At 60.9% G+C, this 18,673-nt stretch overlaps 1 protein-coding gene across 1 annotated transcript; it reads left to right on the top strand.

Annotated features, from left to right (window-relative positions):
- Nucleotides 1-5,887: 5,887 nt before the first annotated feature.
- MEX3D (mex-3 RNA binding family member D) lies at nt 5,888-17,690 on the top strand. The gene is made up of 2 exons (XM_074565903.1): nt 5,888-6,464; nt 15,694-17,690. The coding sequence occupies exons 1-2, from the start codon at nt 5,969-5,971 to the stop codon at nt 16,956-16,958; spliced, it is 1,761 nt and encodes a 586-aa protein (XP_074422004.1). The 5' UTR covers nt 5,888-5,968; the 3' UTR covers nt 16,959-17,690.
- The last annotated feature ends 983 nt before the right edge of the window (nt 17,691-18,673 follow it).

Below are 18,673 nucleotides of genomic sequence, written 5' to 3' on the forward strand. Positions count from 1 at the left end.
ATCAAATAAACCTCTTGACGTGTAGTGGATCTTCCTTACCTTGCGGGGTCACAGATGGGAAGGGTTCGAGAGGAGGTCGAACTGGAGCGGTGGCGCCGTGATCCGCCTCTTCACTGGTGTGTCTCTAGCGGCAAGGCTGCGGAACCGCTTAGCTGGAGGAATCTGGTTTCTTCTGCATTTGCAAAATGCAGGTCTTCTGATAAATAGACCTCCAAATTTGAGCTTTCGGGAGGCGGTGAATACTAAAAAGTTATTACCTGGGTTTGTTTGAGTCCAGTTCTATGACCTGGATTAGCCTGTTGAGCACGTTTTTATGGGGTTCAGTGGTCTTGAAGGGCCATAAATCTTGAAAACTCGGTGTTCCGTCTTTTATTGCTCGTGCTTTTGTCTGACCTGCAATTAATACTTAGTTTTCCATCGAGTGGCTGCTCCACAACTTCTCAGAGGTCATTACCTGCAAGCTAGGTTCTTCATTAGTCTAATGGCATGAGAGAGATGTTTGCTAATGGCTTCCCCCAAAGTGTCTTTTCTACGTGCTGCGGGAGGAGGGGATCTGTGGCGACGACGTGGCGGCGGTGATGCTGAGAGGTCACAGAGAAAACGCTGCTTGGCCTGTTGGTCGCTGTTGTCCCTGTTTTGAGTTATATTAATAGCCGGTCAGTCGTAGCAGGTGCCTCTAGTACAGGTTCTGCATGTCACGGTGCCGTTGAGCCTCATCACCTCGAGCCGTCCCCATCTGCTGTCCCCTCGCTCAGCGGCTGGGTGAGATGATTGATCTCAGACGTAGGGCGTTTTTTTCCAGTTACAGACCTTGTCAATCCATCTGGCTCCACCTACATGCAGTGATTCAGCTCCTGATGTGCTGAAATATTCCCTTAAGCCTTCCCACACACGAGTAAGGACTTTTTTTTTTGTATAATTCTTCTCGGAGCTGCACCACCTCTCCTGCGCCGTGCTCTTGCATGATGTTGGCGTCTGCTCGAAGAATGGTGTGGAAAGCAAGAGCCTGATCCCCTACAGAGGGAGAGGAGCAACTAGAATCGTTCTCTCGGAGTAGTTTTTGGCCCCTAAACTTTGGATCCCGTTTATAGCGTTTGGCCGATGTGCTGAGATTGCGGCGAATGGATAACTGGGTGGGGTTTTTGTTTTGGGGGGGGGGTTTCCCCCTCTTTAGGGGCTGGGCTACGGAAGGATGCTCTTTCTAGCAGGACAGATATTGTGGTTAGGGTGTTGTAACTTCTGCCTTGGCGCGCTTGACCTGGACTAAGAGGGGCTGTTGCCAGTTCGTACTCGGGGAGCGAGGCCAGCGTAGCCGCGGTTGGTGCTAATTACCCTGCGCTAGTTATTGCTGTGTTTCCCCATATGGACAATGGCTTAGCGGGCTGTTACGCCTCTGCTTTGCTTTAGTAAAGGGTTCTGTAATTCCCTGTCCGTACACAGGGCTTTGCCTCGGTCACTTTGGGGGACATCTTTGTTCTGTGGGTGATCAGAGACCAAAGGATTACCTCTCTGATGAAGAAATGCTGAGGGATTTGGGTCTCTTCAGTCTGGAAAAAAGAAGACAACTGCAGAGGGATCTTATCAAAACTTATAAATACTGAAAGGGGGGGTGTCAGGAGGATGGGGCCAGGCTCTTCTCAGTGGTGCCCAGGGACAGGACAAGGGGTAACGGGCACAAACTTGACCATGGGAAGTTCCATCTCAACACGAGGAGGAACTTCTTTGCTGTGAGGGTGGCAGAGCCCTGGCACAGGCTGCCCAGAGAGGTGGGGGAGTCTCCGTCTCTGGAGACATTCCAACCCCGCCTGGACGCGTTCCTGTGCCACCTGCTGTGGGTGACCCTGCTGTGGCCGGGGCTTGGAGGAGATGATCTCCAGAGGTCCCTTCCAACCCTATGATTCTATGATTCCAGGCAGCGCAAAGAGGCAGCAGAAGCAACTGGGGAACGAGCCCTGATGGGAAATGGGGAAACTGGATGGAGGGGTGGGCTTGGGAGCAGCCACGTGCCTTCTCTGGCGTTGGATCTTCTGTATGGTTGTCTTTCGGTAAAGAAACGGAGTTCTGCTAAAGAACTTCTCTAATTTCTACAATCCATTTTCTCTGTTAATGGGAGACACAATCTCTTTAAGGCCCGCTAATTACTCAGGTTTTAAAAAACACAAAGGCAACTGGGTGTCATGAGTGAAATTAAGAATCTAAGAAGAAAGTGTGAGCTAGTTCTGCTGGAAATGGAACAGATCAGAGGCATAACATCCACAAACCGGGGTTGCCAAAAGCGCTTAAAATAACAACTGGCAGTTTCTCGAAGTGCTGCTGGTCGTGACGTAGCGATGTCCCAAAAGGACCCTCTCGAGTATGGAGCAGGCACGAACGGCAGGTTTGGAGCCAGCGCTGCGGTTCCTGAGGTGAGCGCGGCAGCCCACGTCCGGCACTTCTCCTGGGGCTCCAGAGACGGTGACCTGGTGGCCTGCGGGGGCAAGGAGCGTGGTCAGTGTTGGAGTTGCAGCGAGGACACGAGGAGCCGTTCAGACAGGGTCAGGTACAAATGTGGTCGTCTGTGTTGGCGCAGGATGCCCAGAGAAGTCAGCGATGTTCATCGCTAGCGAGAGTTTTCGGCATTTTCTGGGAGAAGCTCAGAAGAGAGGGCTTGTACCATTCTGTCTCAAGTAACGGAAAACCTGCTCTTAGTGGCAGTTTAGTGGGTGTTTCAACATACCAGGTTAAATATTTTGGGACGTGAGAGGGGGAGATGTCTTGCAGCCGGCCTGCGTGGCTCAAATCTGCTGGTTTTGCTGCGTAAGTCCCTAGAGGAGAAGCTTCGGTCCCGCAGTAGGTGTGAGCTCTCCATAACGCACCTGGAGCCTGACGGCGCTCTGAACCGCTCCCGGCATGGGGAGGGTGAGGCTGGGGTGGGAGCATTCCCGGAGCTGCGCTCATGCTAATGCATCCCTGGAAGCACTGAGGAGTCTGGATGGATACGGACAGATCTCCGTGAAACCGAGCCATGAACACTTTGGGGGGAAAATAGAAGTTGCTACAGTCTTGCTGGAGCCCCCAACAGCAGAAGGACACGGAGCTGTTGGAGCGGGGCCAGAGGAGGCCCCGGAGGTGCTGGGAGGGCTGGAGCCCCTCTGCTGGGAGGACAGGCTGAGAGAGCTGGGGGGGTTCAGCCTGGAGAAGAGAAGGCTCCGGGGAGACCTTCCAGCCCCTGCCAGTCCCTAAAGGGGCTCCAGGAAAGCTGGGGAGGGACTCTGGAGCAGGGAATCTAATGATGGGATGAGGGGGAAGGGTTTCAAACCGAAAGACGGTAGATTTAGCTTGCATATCAGAAGGAAATTCTTGGCTGTGCGGGTGGTGAGCCCCTGGCCCAGGTTGCCCAGAGAAGCTGTGGCTGCCCCATCCCTGGAGGGGTTCAAGGCCAGGTTGGCCGGGGCTTGGAGCAACCTGGGCTGGTGGGAGGTGTCCCTGCCCAGGGCAGGGGGTGCCACTGGGTGGGCTTTAGGGTCCCTTCCAACCCAAACCAGTCTGTGATTCCATGATTCTTCCTCTGTAGCAGCCATCCAGAAAGAAAGAGCTGGTGGGAGCTCACTGCCGGGACCTCTGAAGGTAAAACAGGAGGAGAAGCAGCTTGTTACCTGTTTTCATGAAACTTTTCAGCAGCTGGAAGGTGTTGGGTGTAGTTGGCAGGTGAGAGAAATGGCAAGGAGTAAGGAGGCAGTTCCTGCTGGCTGTTATCTTGCTGGAAAGATCACATGGAAGTTGAAGATGACCCATTCAGAAGGTGAAAGTCCTTCTCCACGGGAGAGTGACCAGCTGAAGGGCAAAACGTAGAAGCACAAGGACAGGCCCCGTGGCTCCTGTGTTTGGGCCACTGACTGGCAGGAGTTAATGTTTCCCAGGATCTGTGAAGTGTGAACGGAGAGTGGGCGTTTCGGAGTGGGGAGTTTCTAGACCAGACACTGATGGTTCTTGCAATGAAAAACAATCCCAAGCCGAAGGGTTGAGTTAATCCCAAAGACAGTGACTGGGAAAGACAATTATGGGAAAATGGAGAAAATGAAGCTTCAGAATAGGACCTGTGGAGCATCTGGGCATTTGGGGTAGTGGGTGAACTGGTAATTGGTCTCGATATCGTTACAGTGAATTAGTGTGCTGGGCCATCACTGCCTGGAAAAGGGTTTCTTAAAGCTCTGGCCGTGGAAGGTCCCTGTGAGGCAACGGCCCAGGTGGAACACACGATTTGGAGGTGGTTGTTTTGCAGTGAGCCAGCTGCCTTTGCGGGGGCAGAAACCATCACAGCAGGGACCTGCCCTGGTGGCTTTTTGGTGAGAGAAAGTGGTTGAGATCCCCGTGGTCTTGAGGCATCCAAGTCACTGAAGTTGTCGCGGCTCGCTCTGGAGCAGAAACACGGGACTGGGAGGATTCTGCCCCTCTGCTCCGCTCGGGGGAGACCCCCCTGCAGTGCTGCCTCCAGCCCCGGGGCACCGACAGCAGAAGGACACGGAGCTGTTGGAGCGGGGCCAGAGGAGGCCCCGGAGATGCTGGGAGGGCTGGAGCCCCTCTGCTGGGAGGACAGGCTGAGAGAGCTGGGGGGGTTCAGCCTGGAGAAGAGAAGGCTCCGCGGAGACCTTCCAGCCCCTGCCAGTCCCTAAAGGGGCTCCAGGAAAGCTGGGGAGGGACTCTGGAGCAGGGAGGGGAGCCATGGGACGAGGGGGAAGGGTTTGAAACTGGAAGAGGGGAGATTGAGGTGAGATCTGAGGCAGAAATTGTTTGCTGTGAGGGGGGTGAGCCCCTGGCCCAGGTTGCCCAGAGAAGCTGTGGCTGCCCCGTCCCTGGAGGGGTTCAAGGCCAGGTTGGCCGGGGCTTGGAGCAACCTGGGCTGGTGGGAGGTGTCCCTGCCCAGGGCAGGGGGTGCCACTGGGTGGGCTTTAAGGTCCCTTCCAACCCAAACCAGTCTGTGATTCTATGATCTGCTTCGCTACCGAGTGTGCCAAGCAGCAAACAGCACTTCCAAAGTAGGAACTAAAGAACCAAAGGAAAAAGGTGGGAGAAAGGACAAAGATTTCACAGTTTCTTAACTTTTGTAACTCAGGAAGAAGGAAATATTCTTCGGTACCTAAAGTGTGGCTGTGCTATAGGTCCGTACCCTCGCGTGTCTCATAACCTCTGCGTGGTGGATGGGAACAGTCCCCCCGGTGCCGTGAGGAGCTGCCCCCGCCCCCGCTTTGCTGCTCCGGTTTCGCTCTTTGAGCAACGCGACGGGTGTCGATAGAAGGGGTGCGCAGGGACGGTTGGGCTTCTGGGGGGGTTGGGGGAGATGGGGCTGCTCGGGAGGGAGAGCGGGGGGCCGTGACCTCCGGAGGAGCGGCAGCCCCGAGCCCGGCGTCCCCCGGCTTCCGCGGTTTGGGCCATCGGTAAGGGCCGGACCGGGCGTCTGGGGCAGGAAGCGCTGGGGAAGGGGCGAAACCGGCATGGGCAGCCCCCCCCCCCCCCCCCCCCCCCCAGCATCCCGCCCACCCCCTCGGATCACGGCCCGTGACCCCCGGGCACCCTCCCCGGAGCACACTGTCCGTCACCCCCCTTTCCCCCCGGATCACTGTCCGTACCCACCGCGAGCACACACCCCCCCCCCCGCAGGCTCCCCCGTGTCCCCGCCCCGGTTCGCTCCATCCCCGGGGCGGGGGGGGGGCCGTTCGGGGCGTGGCGCGAGCGGGGCGTGTCCGGCACCGCCCCCTCCCTGCGGCCGCCCCAGCCCCGTTTGTGTGTGTGCGCGCGCGCGCGCGCGCGGGGGAGGGAGGGAGGGAGGGGCGGTGCCGCGCGGCGAGCGCATGCGCGCGGCGGGGCGCGGCCCATTGTCGGGGCGGGCTGACGTCGGGGCGGGGCGGCGCGGCGGGGGGCGCGCGCAGGGAGGCGGCGAGCGGCGGGCACCGCCACCGCCCCGGCCCCGCTCCGCTCCCGCTCCGCCGCCATGCCCGGCTCCATCTACCAGCCCGAGGGCGGGCAGCCCCCCCGCGGGCCGCCGCGCTGCCTAGCGCTGCTCAGCCCCCCGCCGCCGCCGCCTCCCGCCGGGCAGGACCCGCCGCCACCGGAGCCCGAGCGGGAGGGGCCGCCGCCGGTGCAGGACGAAGCCGCCGCCCTGAGGTTCGCCTTGGACCAGCTCTCGCTGCTGGGGCTGGAGGAGGCGGGCGAGCGCGGGCTGCGGGCGGCGGAGGCGGGCGGCGAGGAGCCGGAGGCGGCGGCGGGGGCAGCGGGGCCGGGCGGCCTGCAGGGGCGGGAGCGCGGCGGGTCCCCCCCGGCCGCCGCCGCCTCCCCCCCGGCCGCCTTCGGGAACTTCGCCCCGCCGCTGGCGCCGCCCGCCGCGCTGCTGGCCGAGCCGCTGGGCGGCAGGAAGAAGAGCGTGAACATGACCGAGTGCGTCCCGGTGCCCAGCTCCGAGCACGTCGCCGAGATCGTGGGCCGGCAAGGTAACCCCCGTCCCGGCCTGGGGACGCGCCGGGGACGCCCCCCCTCCCCCTTCCCCTTTGTCCCCCCGCCTCCCGCGGGATGCGCCGGGCCCCGCTCCATTTGGGTCAGTTTTGGGGCTTTTTGTCTCCGCGGCCGGTAACGCGGAGGCGGAAACTTAACGGCGACAAATCCCGCGGGCCTGAAACTCCTCCCGCCGCGGGGGGCTCGGGAGCCACCGGCTCTTTGTGCCTTTCCCCGACCGGTAAATAGTAATTAAACTGTCCCGCTGTCGAGGTGGGATAAACACGGGAAGTTCTCGTGCTCCGGGCGGGTCCGTGGGAGCCTCCGGGACACGGAGTGCGGGGAAAAGCTTTGATTTTATTGTAGTTGAGCGGCTGTTCCCCGCCCCCCTCCCCCCCCTTCCCCCCGGTATCTCAGACTCGGTGTGTGAATGATACTGGGTATCACCGACTTTATATAGAAAGGCTAATTAATGCGGTGGTTTCGTTAGAGGGGGGTGAAGTCCCCCGGCCACCCGGCTGTCACAAAAGGGACGCCCGGGCACGCCTCAGCCCCAGCGCTGGGTGGGTGTGCCTGGCGTGGGCTTTGTCTCCGCGAAAGCCCAAATAGCCCTTAACCAAAGTTTCACCTTTTAAAAAAAAAACAAACAAACAAACAAAAAAAAACACAACGAGAAAAGACCCCACGGAGGACGATTTAAGGGAAAAAAAAAACATATATATATATATGCAAAAATAAAAAGGAAGGGAGCTGCTGCCTGCTGGAATCCCGGTGGCGATGGGCGGTTGGGCTCGCAGGGAGCCCGACCTCGGGGGTGTTTTCGCCACGCAGGGCTCTGGCACCCCAGCCTGGCCCTTGCCCCCTGGCTCCCAGCCCTCCCCGGCCGGGGGGCTGCAGGCTGGGGGGCCGGGGGGCATTTTTTTTCCTGGGGGGGAGCGAGGAGCTGGGCAGCCTCATTGTTCTCTTTGTTAGCCAGAGCCATGCTGTGATGAGCGCGGTGACATCATGCTCTGCGCTTCCCATTGGCCTGCGCCGCCTCCCAGCCGGCCCCGCTTCCCGGCCTCCCAACTTTTCTGAGCACCCCTCCTCGGTCCCGTCACCCCGTCACTGGCGTCCCACTGGGCTGCCCAACCCAGCCGAGGCAACCCAACGGCGTTGGGCAAGTGGCCGGAGGAGGAGAGGAGCACGGTGCTGCGCCCTGCTCCGGAGGATCCTCCTCCTCCCTGGGGCTGGATGGGGACCTGGATTTGGTGCCCTCACTGGTGGGCTCCGCACAACCCCTCGGGACCGGCAACTGGAAAGCCAACGTGTAACAGGGTCCGGCCTCCGCTGGGAAAGGCGTTGGCTCTGCGGGTTCGAGGAGGTTGGAGAACGGCTGTTTTGGGGCTGGCGGTTGGCACCCTTCTGGCTGGGGCTGGGTGTTTCGGCTGCCATGAGGCCCCGGTGCTGCACCGCCAGCGCCCCGACAAGTTACATCTGCACCTGGGTACCCATCCCGAACACCTCATGCAGAGTTTGGGGGCTCCTGGAAAAGGGCTGCAAAAGAAATTATTATACCAGCTTGAGGAGGGGGGCACTGTGTCACACCGGTGGGCTCGAAGGGGAACTGGAGCCAGCGGTGGGCAGGAACAGCCCTCCTGGGGGGGATCTGCCCCTCTCCTGGTCTCGGCTTTTCTGCAGCTCCCAGCCTGGTCGGATGCTGTGCCGTGACCCCGTTGTGCTGGGTTTTTGGCACAAATGGGGTCTCAGCATTTGGCACCCCTGTTTCTCGCTGGCGGGGGCTGGGGCGTGCGGTTGGGAGCACCCGAGGGGACGGGGCTGTTGGCAGAGTGTCTTTGTGCTCGGGCTGCTCAGTGGTGCCGCCGGCAGCTGGTTTCCATCAGCGATGTGCGAGGCCGGTGCAGCCCGAGCAGGGGCGATACTGAGGGGGTTTGCAGCTGCCCCCCTCCCCAGGCTCAGAAACGGAGCCCTCCTCGCTCGCCCCATCCTCCAGCGCCCGTGCTGGCTCCTGCGTCCTTCTGGTCCCAGGTCCCCCTGTGCGAGTGTCCCTCAGCCTTCGGTAGCCCCGTGGCAGCAGGGCTCTGGCTGCGCAGCGGCATGGAGCCGAGCCTTGGGGTGCTTCGTCAGGCCTGGCGTCGTTCCGATGCCGAGACGTGTTGGTGGTGACGCTGCGGTGCTGGGTCGGATGCCCTCGGACTGTGTCCCTGTCACTCTTGTCTTTCCTGTGCTACCCAGCCCGGCCGTGACCTGGGGAGCGGGTGCTTGAGGTGCCGCTGCACTTGGGATGTAGGGAGGGATGAAGACATGGATATCGGGTGCCCTGGCAGGGTCTTGAGCTGGGGCAAGGCTGGGTTTCTCTCCCCATGCACCCGGTGCTGAGGAGCAGTTCTTGGGGCACTTTGGGACGCGTCCTGTTGTCCCCAGAGCCCGGCAGCCCCTCGCGTAGGATGTGGCTGGGATGTCCCATCAGACCAATGCACGGCTGTCCTGCGTGGGCTGAGGTGGGACGCAGAGGCTGTCGGATGCGACTTCTCCTACTTCTTTTTCTTCAGTTTCTCTCCTCCAGATCCACTCATTTAACCCTTTCCAGAAGGGAGCAGCAGCGGCGCAGCAGGTAAATCGTTGTTGTGCAAAGCAAATCCATGTTTTCTTGACTCCGCCGGAGAGGTGCGTGCCATGACCCCTCGTCCGGATCGGCATCAGCGATGGTGCGGAGTGGTGTCTCCCAGCCGGGATCTGTGGCTTTTCTCCTCCTTGCCCACACGGCTACCAAAAGGCAGTGTGGCCTGGCGGGATTCCATGGCTGTGCCGTTCCATGCCAGCCCCTTTGTGACTCCTGCCCTGGGAGGGACCGGCTCCGAAAAGCGCTGTGGGCATCGGGCGCAGTGGTGCGGGCTGGTCTTGCGAACCAGCAACAAAAGCGATGGTGATAACGGAAACCAGTGGGGGAAAGGGAGATGGAGAGTACGGGAGGGCTGGGCGTTGGAGTTGCCCTGGCTCTTGCACGTCGGTACCGTGCCGGTGTTACTCCCTGCCATCCCGGCTTTGGAGGTGCGTTTCCAGCAGCTTCTGCCCCAGCGAGGCTGTGATGGTGACGGGCGGACGGTGCAGCCGGGAGCCCCGTCTCTGCTCTCCCCTCTACGCCACGTGCCTCTTGTGGGACGGAGCCAGCCGCGGCTCCTCTCTCGGGCTCCGTTTCCCCATCTGCGACGCGCAGGGACTGTTCGCAGCTTTGCGGAGGGTTTGGGTAAGTTGCCGTTTATAGAAGACACTGGGATGCTGGAAGGGGAGATCCAGGGAAGGATGAAAGGCGGCAGCTCTCCTCCCTGCCCGAGCGTGGCGGGTGTTTTGGCTCTTGGAGGATGAGACCACAGGCCTCCTTTCTGAGCATCTGGAAGCTTACGGTGGGTTGCTGGGGCTGCCGTGAATCCTCTCCTGTTTCTGAGCCCTGCTCTCTGCTGTCCTCTGCCCATCGTGCCACCTCTTCTGGGGCCGGTTGCCTCCTCCCACCTCTCTGGGTCGCGGCAGAGCCAGAAACTCCTGAAGTCGGTCGCAGAGATTGATCAGGTGGCTGAAGTATCTGCAAGCACATCTTGGCTCTGGCACCGGCTTCCTCCTCTCTGGCCCGAGGCGAGGAGCCCAGCCTCCCTGCCTCGCTTTTCCCGGTGTCTGGAGAAGAAAGGAAGGTGTGATGCGCCCGCCTCCCGCAGCACGGTTGCAAGGATGAATTAATTACTGTTTGCAGAGAGGTGGGAAGAAGCTCTCAGCGAGAGGGGAGACGAGATGCGATGGAGGTGCAACGTGTTCTCCTCCACGTCTGGCCCCAGTCCTAGCGCATCCGGTGCCGTTTGCCTGGAATGAAGGGGGACCATGAACACCGTAATGCCGGATCTGAGGCCAGGAGATGCTGGGGAAGAGGAAGGACCCGTCTTGCTGCAGCGGGTAGCGCGCTCTGGAGGGCTGGGTGCGAGGCGTCAGCAGGCTCCCAGGCTGCGATGAACACAGTCCTTCTGGTTGGTGCCATCAAAGTCTCCTCCAGAAAAGCTCTCCTTGCTCGCTCTTGGGTTCTCATAGCTGGGCGCTGCAAGCGCCAAGCTCCTTGGGCAAACAGAGACGTGCTCGGGCCAAGGGGATCAGCTGGCTTTGTCCTCCATGTATGGAGGAGGCCACCTTCTGTCAGAGCAGGTGTTGGTGGGGCCGTGCTGGGTATCAGCCAGCGGATGAGCTGCGTCGGGTCTCTTATCTCTTGCCTGGGTGACAACAGGAGCCCAGAGGATGCCCAGCGCGGGCTGTACTGGTTTTCATGGCTCTTGTGGTAGTTGCAGCCCTGATCCGACTGGGACTCCTGGCAGAGGGCAAAGTCCTCTTTGGTGGTGCCAAGAGAGAACGTTCAGGGAGAGCAGCCGCCTTTCTTGGGGTGTTGCCTCCATCGCGGCATCATCCCAGGGAGAATCCTCTGGGATTCTGTTTCTAGTCCGAAACTAACGATTTCTCAACCCAAGGGTAGGTGGGATGGGTCTGGCCCGGGCGCTGCGGCTCTGAGAGGGTTTGAGAGGAGCATCCAGCTCGCAGCCCTCCATCGGTGCCGTCTCCGCAGGCAGAGCTGGGTGGTGGCGCGAGGGGCTGCGACTCGGTGGGGCTGCGTGTGCCTGAGACCCCCGGAGTGAGGGTGTTCGCTTGCAGCTGAGCATGGCCGCGGGTTGTCGTGATGAGTTTGGGCCCACGGGGACTCGGAGCGCTGCCAAAGGAGCTGTAACGTGGCAACTGAGCCTCCCGCGGGTGTTGAGAAGGGACCTGCTGGGGCTGCAGCATCCCCTGGGTCTGCTCCCCCGTCACCCCCCTGGTTATAGGGGTGTTTTCTTTTGGATGTGAGAAGTGCTTTGTAAAGCCACCTTGTTTATAGACTTGTAGCAAAGTCGGGCACCTTGTTTTCCTCCTCCCTCGTCGTTAATTTGGTGTGTCCAGAGACGGGCACCGGAGCTGGTGCGGGGTCTGGAGCACAAGTGCTGTGAGGAGCGGCTGAGGGAGCTGGGGGGGTTCAGCCTGGAGAAGAGGAGGCTGAGGGGAGACCTTCTCGCTCTCTGCAACTCCCTGAAAGGAGGGGGCAGCCGGGGGGGGTCAGTCTCTTCTCCCAAGGAACAGGTGATGGGACAAGAGGAAACGGCCTCCAGTTGCCCCAGGGGAGGTTTAGGATGGATATTATGAAAAACTTCTTCCCCAAAAGGGTTGTCAAGCGCTGGACCAGGCTGCCCAGGGCAGTGGTGGAGTCGCCATCCCTGGAGGGACTGAAAAGCTGGGCAGACGTGGGGCTGAGGGACGTGGGTCAGTGGTGGGTTTGGCGGTGTTGGTTGATGATCTGAAAGGTCCCTTCCAACGCAGAGGATTCCATGATTGTAATGCTGCGCACCAGCCCTCGGCAAGGTAAAACATGGGAATGCCAACGGCTGCTGCTTGGTTGAGGTATGGCGCTTGATCCGGCAGTGCCGGGGTGAAGGTGTGCCTGCAGTGGGGCTTGCCAGCAATGCCAGGGGGCCCCGTGTCCCCCCCACGGCCCTGTTCCCTTGGGGTTGTGCTGCGCTGACATGGGAGGGATGCAGCCGTGCGGGACGGCGCTTTCACAGCGTGCTGGGCCGGGGGCTTCTGGAGACTCAGCTGGGATATCTCGTACTGGTGTGGCTCCATCCCCCCGGTTGCAGGTTACTGGGGGGGTTAAACCACCTGTATGGTGTGTGCCTTTCAAGTATGGTTGGCTTTGGTGGGGTGGGGGAGTGTTGGCCATAGGGGTGTCAGCATCTCCCCAGGCGTGGGCAGGAGCAGCCTCGGCTCAGCCCCTCTCCGGGGCGCGGGTGTGATGGAGGACAGGGGTTGTACTGGAGAGGTTGTGTCTCTTCACCAGTTCCGGGTGTCGCAGACCCGTGGCTCGCTGTGCCCGCCGTGGTTTTAAATCGTAGAATCACAGAACGGTTTAGGTTGGAAGGGACCTTGAAGATCGTCTGGTTCCAACCGCCCCGCCCCGGGCAGGGACACCCTTAAATGCTTCACTGAATCCCAGCCCGGGGACGCTGCCCGTCCTTCCCAGTCGGGCTTTCGGGACCTGCTGCCTGCGAGTCCCCATGGCCGAGGGGTGGCTCAGGTGGAGTTTGGGACTGGGGGCGGTGACAGGACAGGTCGGTCCCTGAGGTGGGGCCGTGGTGCCGTCCCGGCTCTGCACCCGCCCCAGCGCCCGGCCAGGAGCGCTCACCGGTGGTCGCGCTGGTGGAGGCTCCTCGGCGCTGAGCGGTGCCAGTGCCAGTTCCTGGTGCAGACACCGCCGGCACGTGGCCTCGGGAAGTGGCTTCACCGGCTGGTGCCTCCGTTTCTTCTGCCGTGTTTCCTGCATTTCCCGGCGCGGCTCCGCGGGCGGGCAGGGAGTCCGCACCCCCCTGCCCCCGACCTGCCACCGGCCTCTTTTACACCGGCATTGGAAAAACCAGCCCCGACCCGTGGTGCGTTTTGCTGTGCCACGGGCAACCCCGGCGCGCTGTCCCCGGCAGCCACGAGTCGTGTGCGTTGTTCCTGCCCTGCTTGTTTGAGGAGGGCGGAGGTGGCCACACGGGGCACCCCTTTAATTTTTAACCCAGATTTCTGGCTTTGCCCCTGGGAAGGGCTCACAAGGAGCAGACGGATAAGCTCTTCCTCCATTTCGCGCTGCCGTAGCATCAGTTCAGCGCCGCCGGCGCAGCCGGGGTGAGGAGGAGCCTTGCCCCTGCGGGACGTGGCTCCCGAGCGTCTCCTGTCCGCAGCTCCTGGCAGCTGCCGATGCCTTTGGATCTTGAAATTGCCGCTCCCTGCTGCAAAGGGTGAATTTTGGACGCTGGGTGGGAGGTTGGCATCCAGGGGAGGCACCGGCAGAGCCCCACCGTGGCTCCCAGCCTGGCTGCCCTTGCCCGCTGCCACCGTGCTCGTCCCAGTTTGCCAGGGGAGAGCTTATAGCAGGTGCCAGAACAAATCAGGGAGGGAAGCAAGGGGTCGCGAGCACCTCGCTCCGGACAGCCCCGCAGGAGCTGGCACGTGCTTAAAAAACTTCCCCTTTGACGGTTGCTGGTTCTGCCCTGCCCTGGTGACCAGGCTGTTGCTTTCCCCCCCATATGCCCCCAGCCATAAATACACCTTCCAGTTGTTGTCCTGTATTAGGAAAAGCCTGGACAAATCGTTCTCCACCCACATTCCTCCTCTGCGTGTCCCCGCGGCTGCTCAGCAGCTTCCCCGGCCCCGGGGAGCCGGGCAGCTCTCTGCATCCTCTGCCCGGCCGGTCGCACGAAGGGTTGAATTTGGGCTCGTCCCGCTGCCCCAAGCCCGGAGCGAATCCCTGGGGCGATGTGAGGCAGGAGGAACGCGACAAGTGCTTGGGGGTGGCCTTCAGATGCTTTCAGCCTGGCTTGTGTGAAATCCAGAGGGTTTCTCCCCCTTGGGAGGCAGATCTCGGCAGGTCTCCTGCCTCCCCAGCTCTGTCTGGCTGCCTGCTCCCTCTGCCTGCTCCCCTCCAACCTGCCCGTCGCCATCCTGGGACCTTTGCCGGCAGCAGGCAGGGCACGGGGTAGAGCTGCCGGCAGCCCAAGGCAGCCTGGAGCCGGGCAGGGGCCGCGCTGGCTGGTGCAAGCTGCTTCTGAGGGTTTTTTTTGGAGGAAGCATCCAGAGAGAGCCGTGTCATCACCCGTCGGCTCCCTGGATGTGGCTACGGAAGGGGTTAGCGCTGCTGAAAAGCCGGGCTGTCACACCCAGGGCAGCTGCTGCTCACTTATTTTGAGGTTTTTTTTATACTTCTTGTTATTCGTGATGCTTAATGCCATGGTAAGCGCGCCGCGCTCGGGTCTCCGGGAGCAGCGTGGCCCCGTTAGGGCTCAGCTCTGCTGCTGCTGGCGAGCGCGGGTTGATTTCCCTGCTGGGACAGACCTGCTGGGTGTCCTGCGCCACCCCGGCCGAGTCCCTCCAACTTTCCGGGGCTCTCCTTTCTCCAGCCCTGCCCTTCCTCAGGGAGCGGCTGGGAGGAGGAGGAGGAGGAGGAATGCCCGGAGCGAGCCGTTTGCGGAGGAGCGAGCCAGGCTCCCTCCGCCCGGCGTGTGGCTATTTATCGCCGTGGATCTGCAGCAGCAGCGTTTGCAGCGGCCAGGGACGGTCTCAGGGCTCAGACCCAGCAGCCTCCGTCCCCGTGGGCTCCTCTTTGGGTGCCCCGTGAAGCTCCGGGGGTGGGTGGGGGTCACTCACCCCCCTGTGCCAGCAGCGGAGGGCGGCCGGCCGGACTGAGCTCCCGGGGTGGCGCGCCTGGCTCATGTGAATTTAATTAAGTGCGGATGCAATTAGCAGGGCTGGGGTTGCAGGGAGCGGCGCTGCCCTTACGGCTCTGTGGCGAGAGCAGCGGCGATCAGTCCTGGAGGAGAGCAGGAGCCTTTCGCTGGGCAAGCGCTGCGGGGGGCTCGCTGGCCGGAGCCCAGCTGGCCCATGGGAGGGAAGGGGCTGGAACTTGCCCGGGGCTGTGCCGGGCGAAGGCAGAGCTGGCAGCAAAGCCCCAGTCTCCTGCGCCCCAGCCTGGGCTCTGCCCGCTGAATCCCATTCCTTCTGCGGGGGAAGCGGGTCTTTCCGGAACAGGGAGAGCCACTGCTCCAGGATCACCCCTGCCCCGGGGTCCCCTCCCCAGGGGACGACCCCTGGCCGTCGCTGTTGGGGTGCAGTTTCTCGGGTTTAGCTCCCGGCTGAGGGGTGTCGACAAACCTGCAGGATCCAAACAAGCCTTTTCCTCCCCTCTCATCTTCAGTGTCTTTTTTTTTTTTTTTTTTTTCCTTGCACCTCCTCGAACACCTTTCGAGCAAACCCGGCTTCCCGTCCCCTCGATGGACCAGAAAGTGTCCCCATGGCCGCTTGCCCCAGCCCTCGGGAAGGGGGCTGCCGGCTGCGTCCCCCGGGCTCTTGGTCCCCACTGTGGTGTGGAGGGGGGTGGCAGAGGGTCAGGACGGTGCCAGGAGCCTGGTATGTCTCAGACCGAGCCAGTGCAGCCCCCCAGCAGCGTGCTGTGACCCCCCCCCCCGATCTGCCTTTGAGGTGGGAGGGACCCCCCTTTCCATGGGTGTCTGTGCTGCAGGCACAGAACCAAAGGGACCTGCTGGTCCTGCATCTCCCTGTCCTGGGGGGCAGGGGGTCCCCGCAAGGTCTCGGCTTTGACATGTCATTTTTTTCTCTCTCCTTGCTCTTCAGGCTGCAAAATCAAAGCCCTCCGTGCCAAGACCAACACGTACATCAAGACGCCGGTGAGGGGCGAGGAGCCCGTTTTCATCGTGACTGGGAGGAAGGAGGACGTGGAGATGGCGAAAAGGGAGATCCTCTCGGCCGCCGAGCACTTCTCCATGATCCGGGCGACGCGCAACAAAGCCAACGGGCTGACGGGAGCCATGCAGGGACCCCCAAACCTGCCGGGACAGACCACCATCCAGGTGAGGGTCCCCTACCGTGTGGTGGGGCTGGTGGTGGGGCCCAAGGGAGCCACCATCAAGAGGATCCAGCAGCAGACGCACACCTACATCGTGACCCCCAGCCGAGACAAGGAGCCCGTCTTCGAGGTGACGGGCATGCCGGAGAACGTGGACCGGGCTCGGGAGGAGATCGAGGCGCACATCACCATGCGGACAGGCTCCTTCATTGACGTCAACGCCGACAACGACTTCCACTCCAACGGCACCGACGTCTGCCTGGACCTGCAGGGCAGCACGGCCAGCCTGTGGGCCAAAGCCCCCCACCCTGCCCGCCGCCCCGCCGCCGCCCTGCGCAACGACAGCCTCAGCTCGCTGGGCAGCACCTCCACCGAGTCCTACTACAGCGGGCGGGTGGCGGATGCCAGCCCCACCAGCCCCTACAGCACCAGCAGCGGCTTCACCTTCAGCGAGCCCCCAGCCCCGCTGGGCTCGGAGGAGTGCGACTTCGGCTTCGACTTCTTGGCCCTCGACCTCACCACCCCCACCACCATCTGGTCGCCCTTCGAGCGCTCGGGCAACCCCTTGCAGGCCTTCAGCAGCTGCTCCTCCATCAGCGGCTCGCAGAGACGCAACAGCGGCGCGGCCACGCCGCGTCACTCGCCCACCCTCCCCGAGAGCGGCGGCGTGGCCCTGGACCACCCTTTAGCGCGCCGCATCCAGAGCGACCCCGTCAGCACCTTGTCCTGGCTGCCCACCCAAGGCTCGCTCTCCTCCTTCTCCAACAGCACCGGCTACTCCTCCTCCTCCTCCCTGCCCGGCAGCGTCTCCGCCGCCTCGGGCTCGCCCACCGACTCCAGCAGCTCCGATGGGCACCGCAAGAGCTCCCGCGAGTGCATGGTGTGCTTCGAGAGCGAGGTGATCGCCGCCTTGGTGCCCTGCGGCCACAACCTCTTCTGCATGGAGTGCGCCATGCGCATCTGCGGCAAAGCCGAGCCCGAGTGTCCCGCTTGCCACACTCCCGCCACGCAAGCCATCCACATCTTCTCCTAGCCGGGTCCGGCTCGCCGGGGAGGCCAGCCCTCCCCTCCGCCCCCCCTCCCCACCATGCTTTTTAAGGACTTTAAAACTGTTTAAATCAAACTTTTAATTTAATAACGGATCCGATGGGCGCAGGGGGTGGGGGGGGGAAGGAGAGGCTGCTGCTTGCTGGCTGGAGATGGAGGGGCGGGGGGGTGGCCGAAAGCCAGGGGGTCGGGAGGGGTGGGGGAGAAGGGGCCGATGAAGACAAACGAGGAAGAGGGGGGTGAAACTGCAGAGAGGAGGAAACTCCGATGTTTACAGAATAGCTTTAACTCTTCACCCGGCGGCTGGGGGGAGGAAGCCCAGCTGTTCTTCAACCAGTCCTTCCCAAATAACAGTATTCAGTTTGCAAAGTTAAATAAACAGAAAGAAAAGGTCCGGTTGCACTTTTTATTTTAGGACACGCAAGGGTTGTCTTTTATTTTTTTAAAATCATTCTATTATTATTATAATTTTTTTTGTTGTTGTCGTTCTTTTTGTATGTAGTTATTTTTTTGGATGATTCCTGACGGTTCTATAAATATATATATATATTTTTATTTTTTTTTTTTTTTGTAACGCAGGTTTATCTTCTATTTTGCCAATGTGAAAACTGCCCAGAGATGCGGGATGAGAGGTCGGGGGTCGTGGCTGGAGGGGCCGGGCCGGGCGGGGGGTGCCCATGGGACGGAGGGGGCACAGTTAACACGCCACGTCGCAAAAAAACCAGACAGATTTCTATCTCCTTTTTATTTTGTGGTTGGTTTTGTTGGGTTTTGGTTTTGTTTTGGTTTTTTTTTTTTAGTTTTATTTTTTTATTTTTTACCTCTTTATGTATATGTAGGGAATTTATAGGAAAATATGTACTTTATTGAATAAATTTTAAAAACTAAAATATATTTTATTTTAAAAAGAAAATAACGGACCTTTAACCTTACATGGCTAAAGTACTGATTATATATTTGCTGAGCTGACTTGACGGTTATGAAAATTGTATCAAGAGTTTTATTTTTTGACTTCAAAGCCTTCTTAATAAAGACTTTTTACTATATATGAATTCACGTGCTACCTACGGTGTCTCACTGCCTGCAGCCTCTCGGCGCCCGCAGCAGCGTCCATGGGCCCGGTCACCCTGCTCTGGTTGTGGGTTGTCCGAATGCCGGTCCGTGTGTCCCTCTGCTTCCCGTGTGCCGAGGGCATGGACCGTCCTGCAAACCCAGAGCCGAGCCGTGACTCCCTGGGGCAGCCGGGGCACAACACGGGGCAGGGTGATGGGGACAACCACCCCTGGGCCTCGTTGCTTCCCCGAGTGCCATAGAAGGAGTCACAGACTGGTTTGGGTTGGAAGGGACCTTCCAGCCCACCCAGTGCCACCCCCTGCCCTGGGCAGGGACACCTCCCACCAGCCCAGGTTGCTCCAAGCCCCGGCCAACCTGGCCTTGAACCCCTCCAGGGATGGGGCAGCCACAGCTTCTCTGGGCAACCTGGGCCAGGGGCTCACCCCCCTCACAGCAAACAATTTCTGCCTCACATCTCATCTCAATCCCCCCTCTTCCAGTTTCAAACCCTTCCCCCTCGTCCCGTGGCTCCCCTCCCTGCTCCAGAGCCCCTCCCCAGCTTTCCTGGAGCCCCTTTAGGGCCTGGAAGGGGCTGGAAGGTCTCCCCGGAGCCTTCTCTTCTCCAGGCTGAACCCCCCCAGCTCTCTC

Source organism: Larus michahellis, chromosome 23 (assembly GCF_964199755.1).
Source record: "Larus michahellis chromosome 23, bLarMic1.1, whole genome shotgun sequence".
In the NCBI taxonomy this organism is placed as follows: domain Eukaryota; kingdom Metazoa; phylum Chordata; class Aves; order Charadriiformes; family Laridae; genus Larus; species Larus michahellis.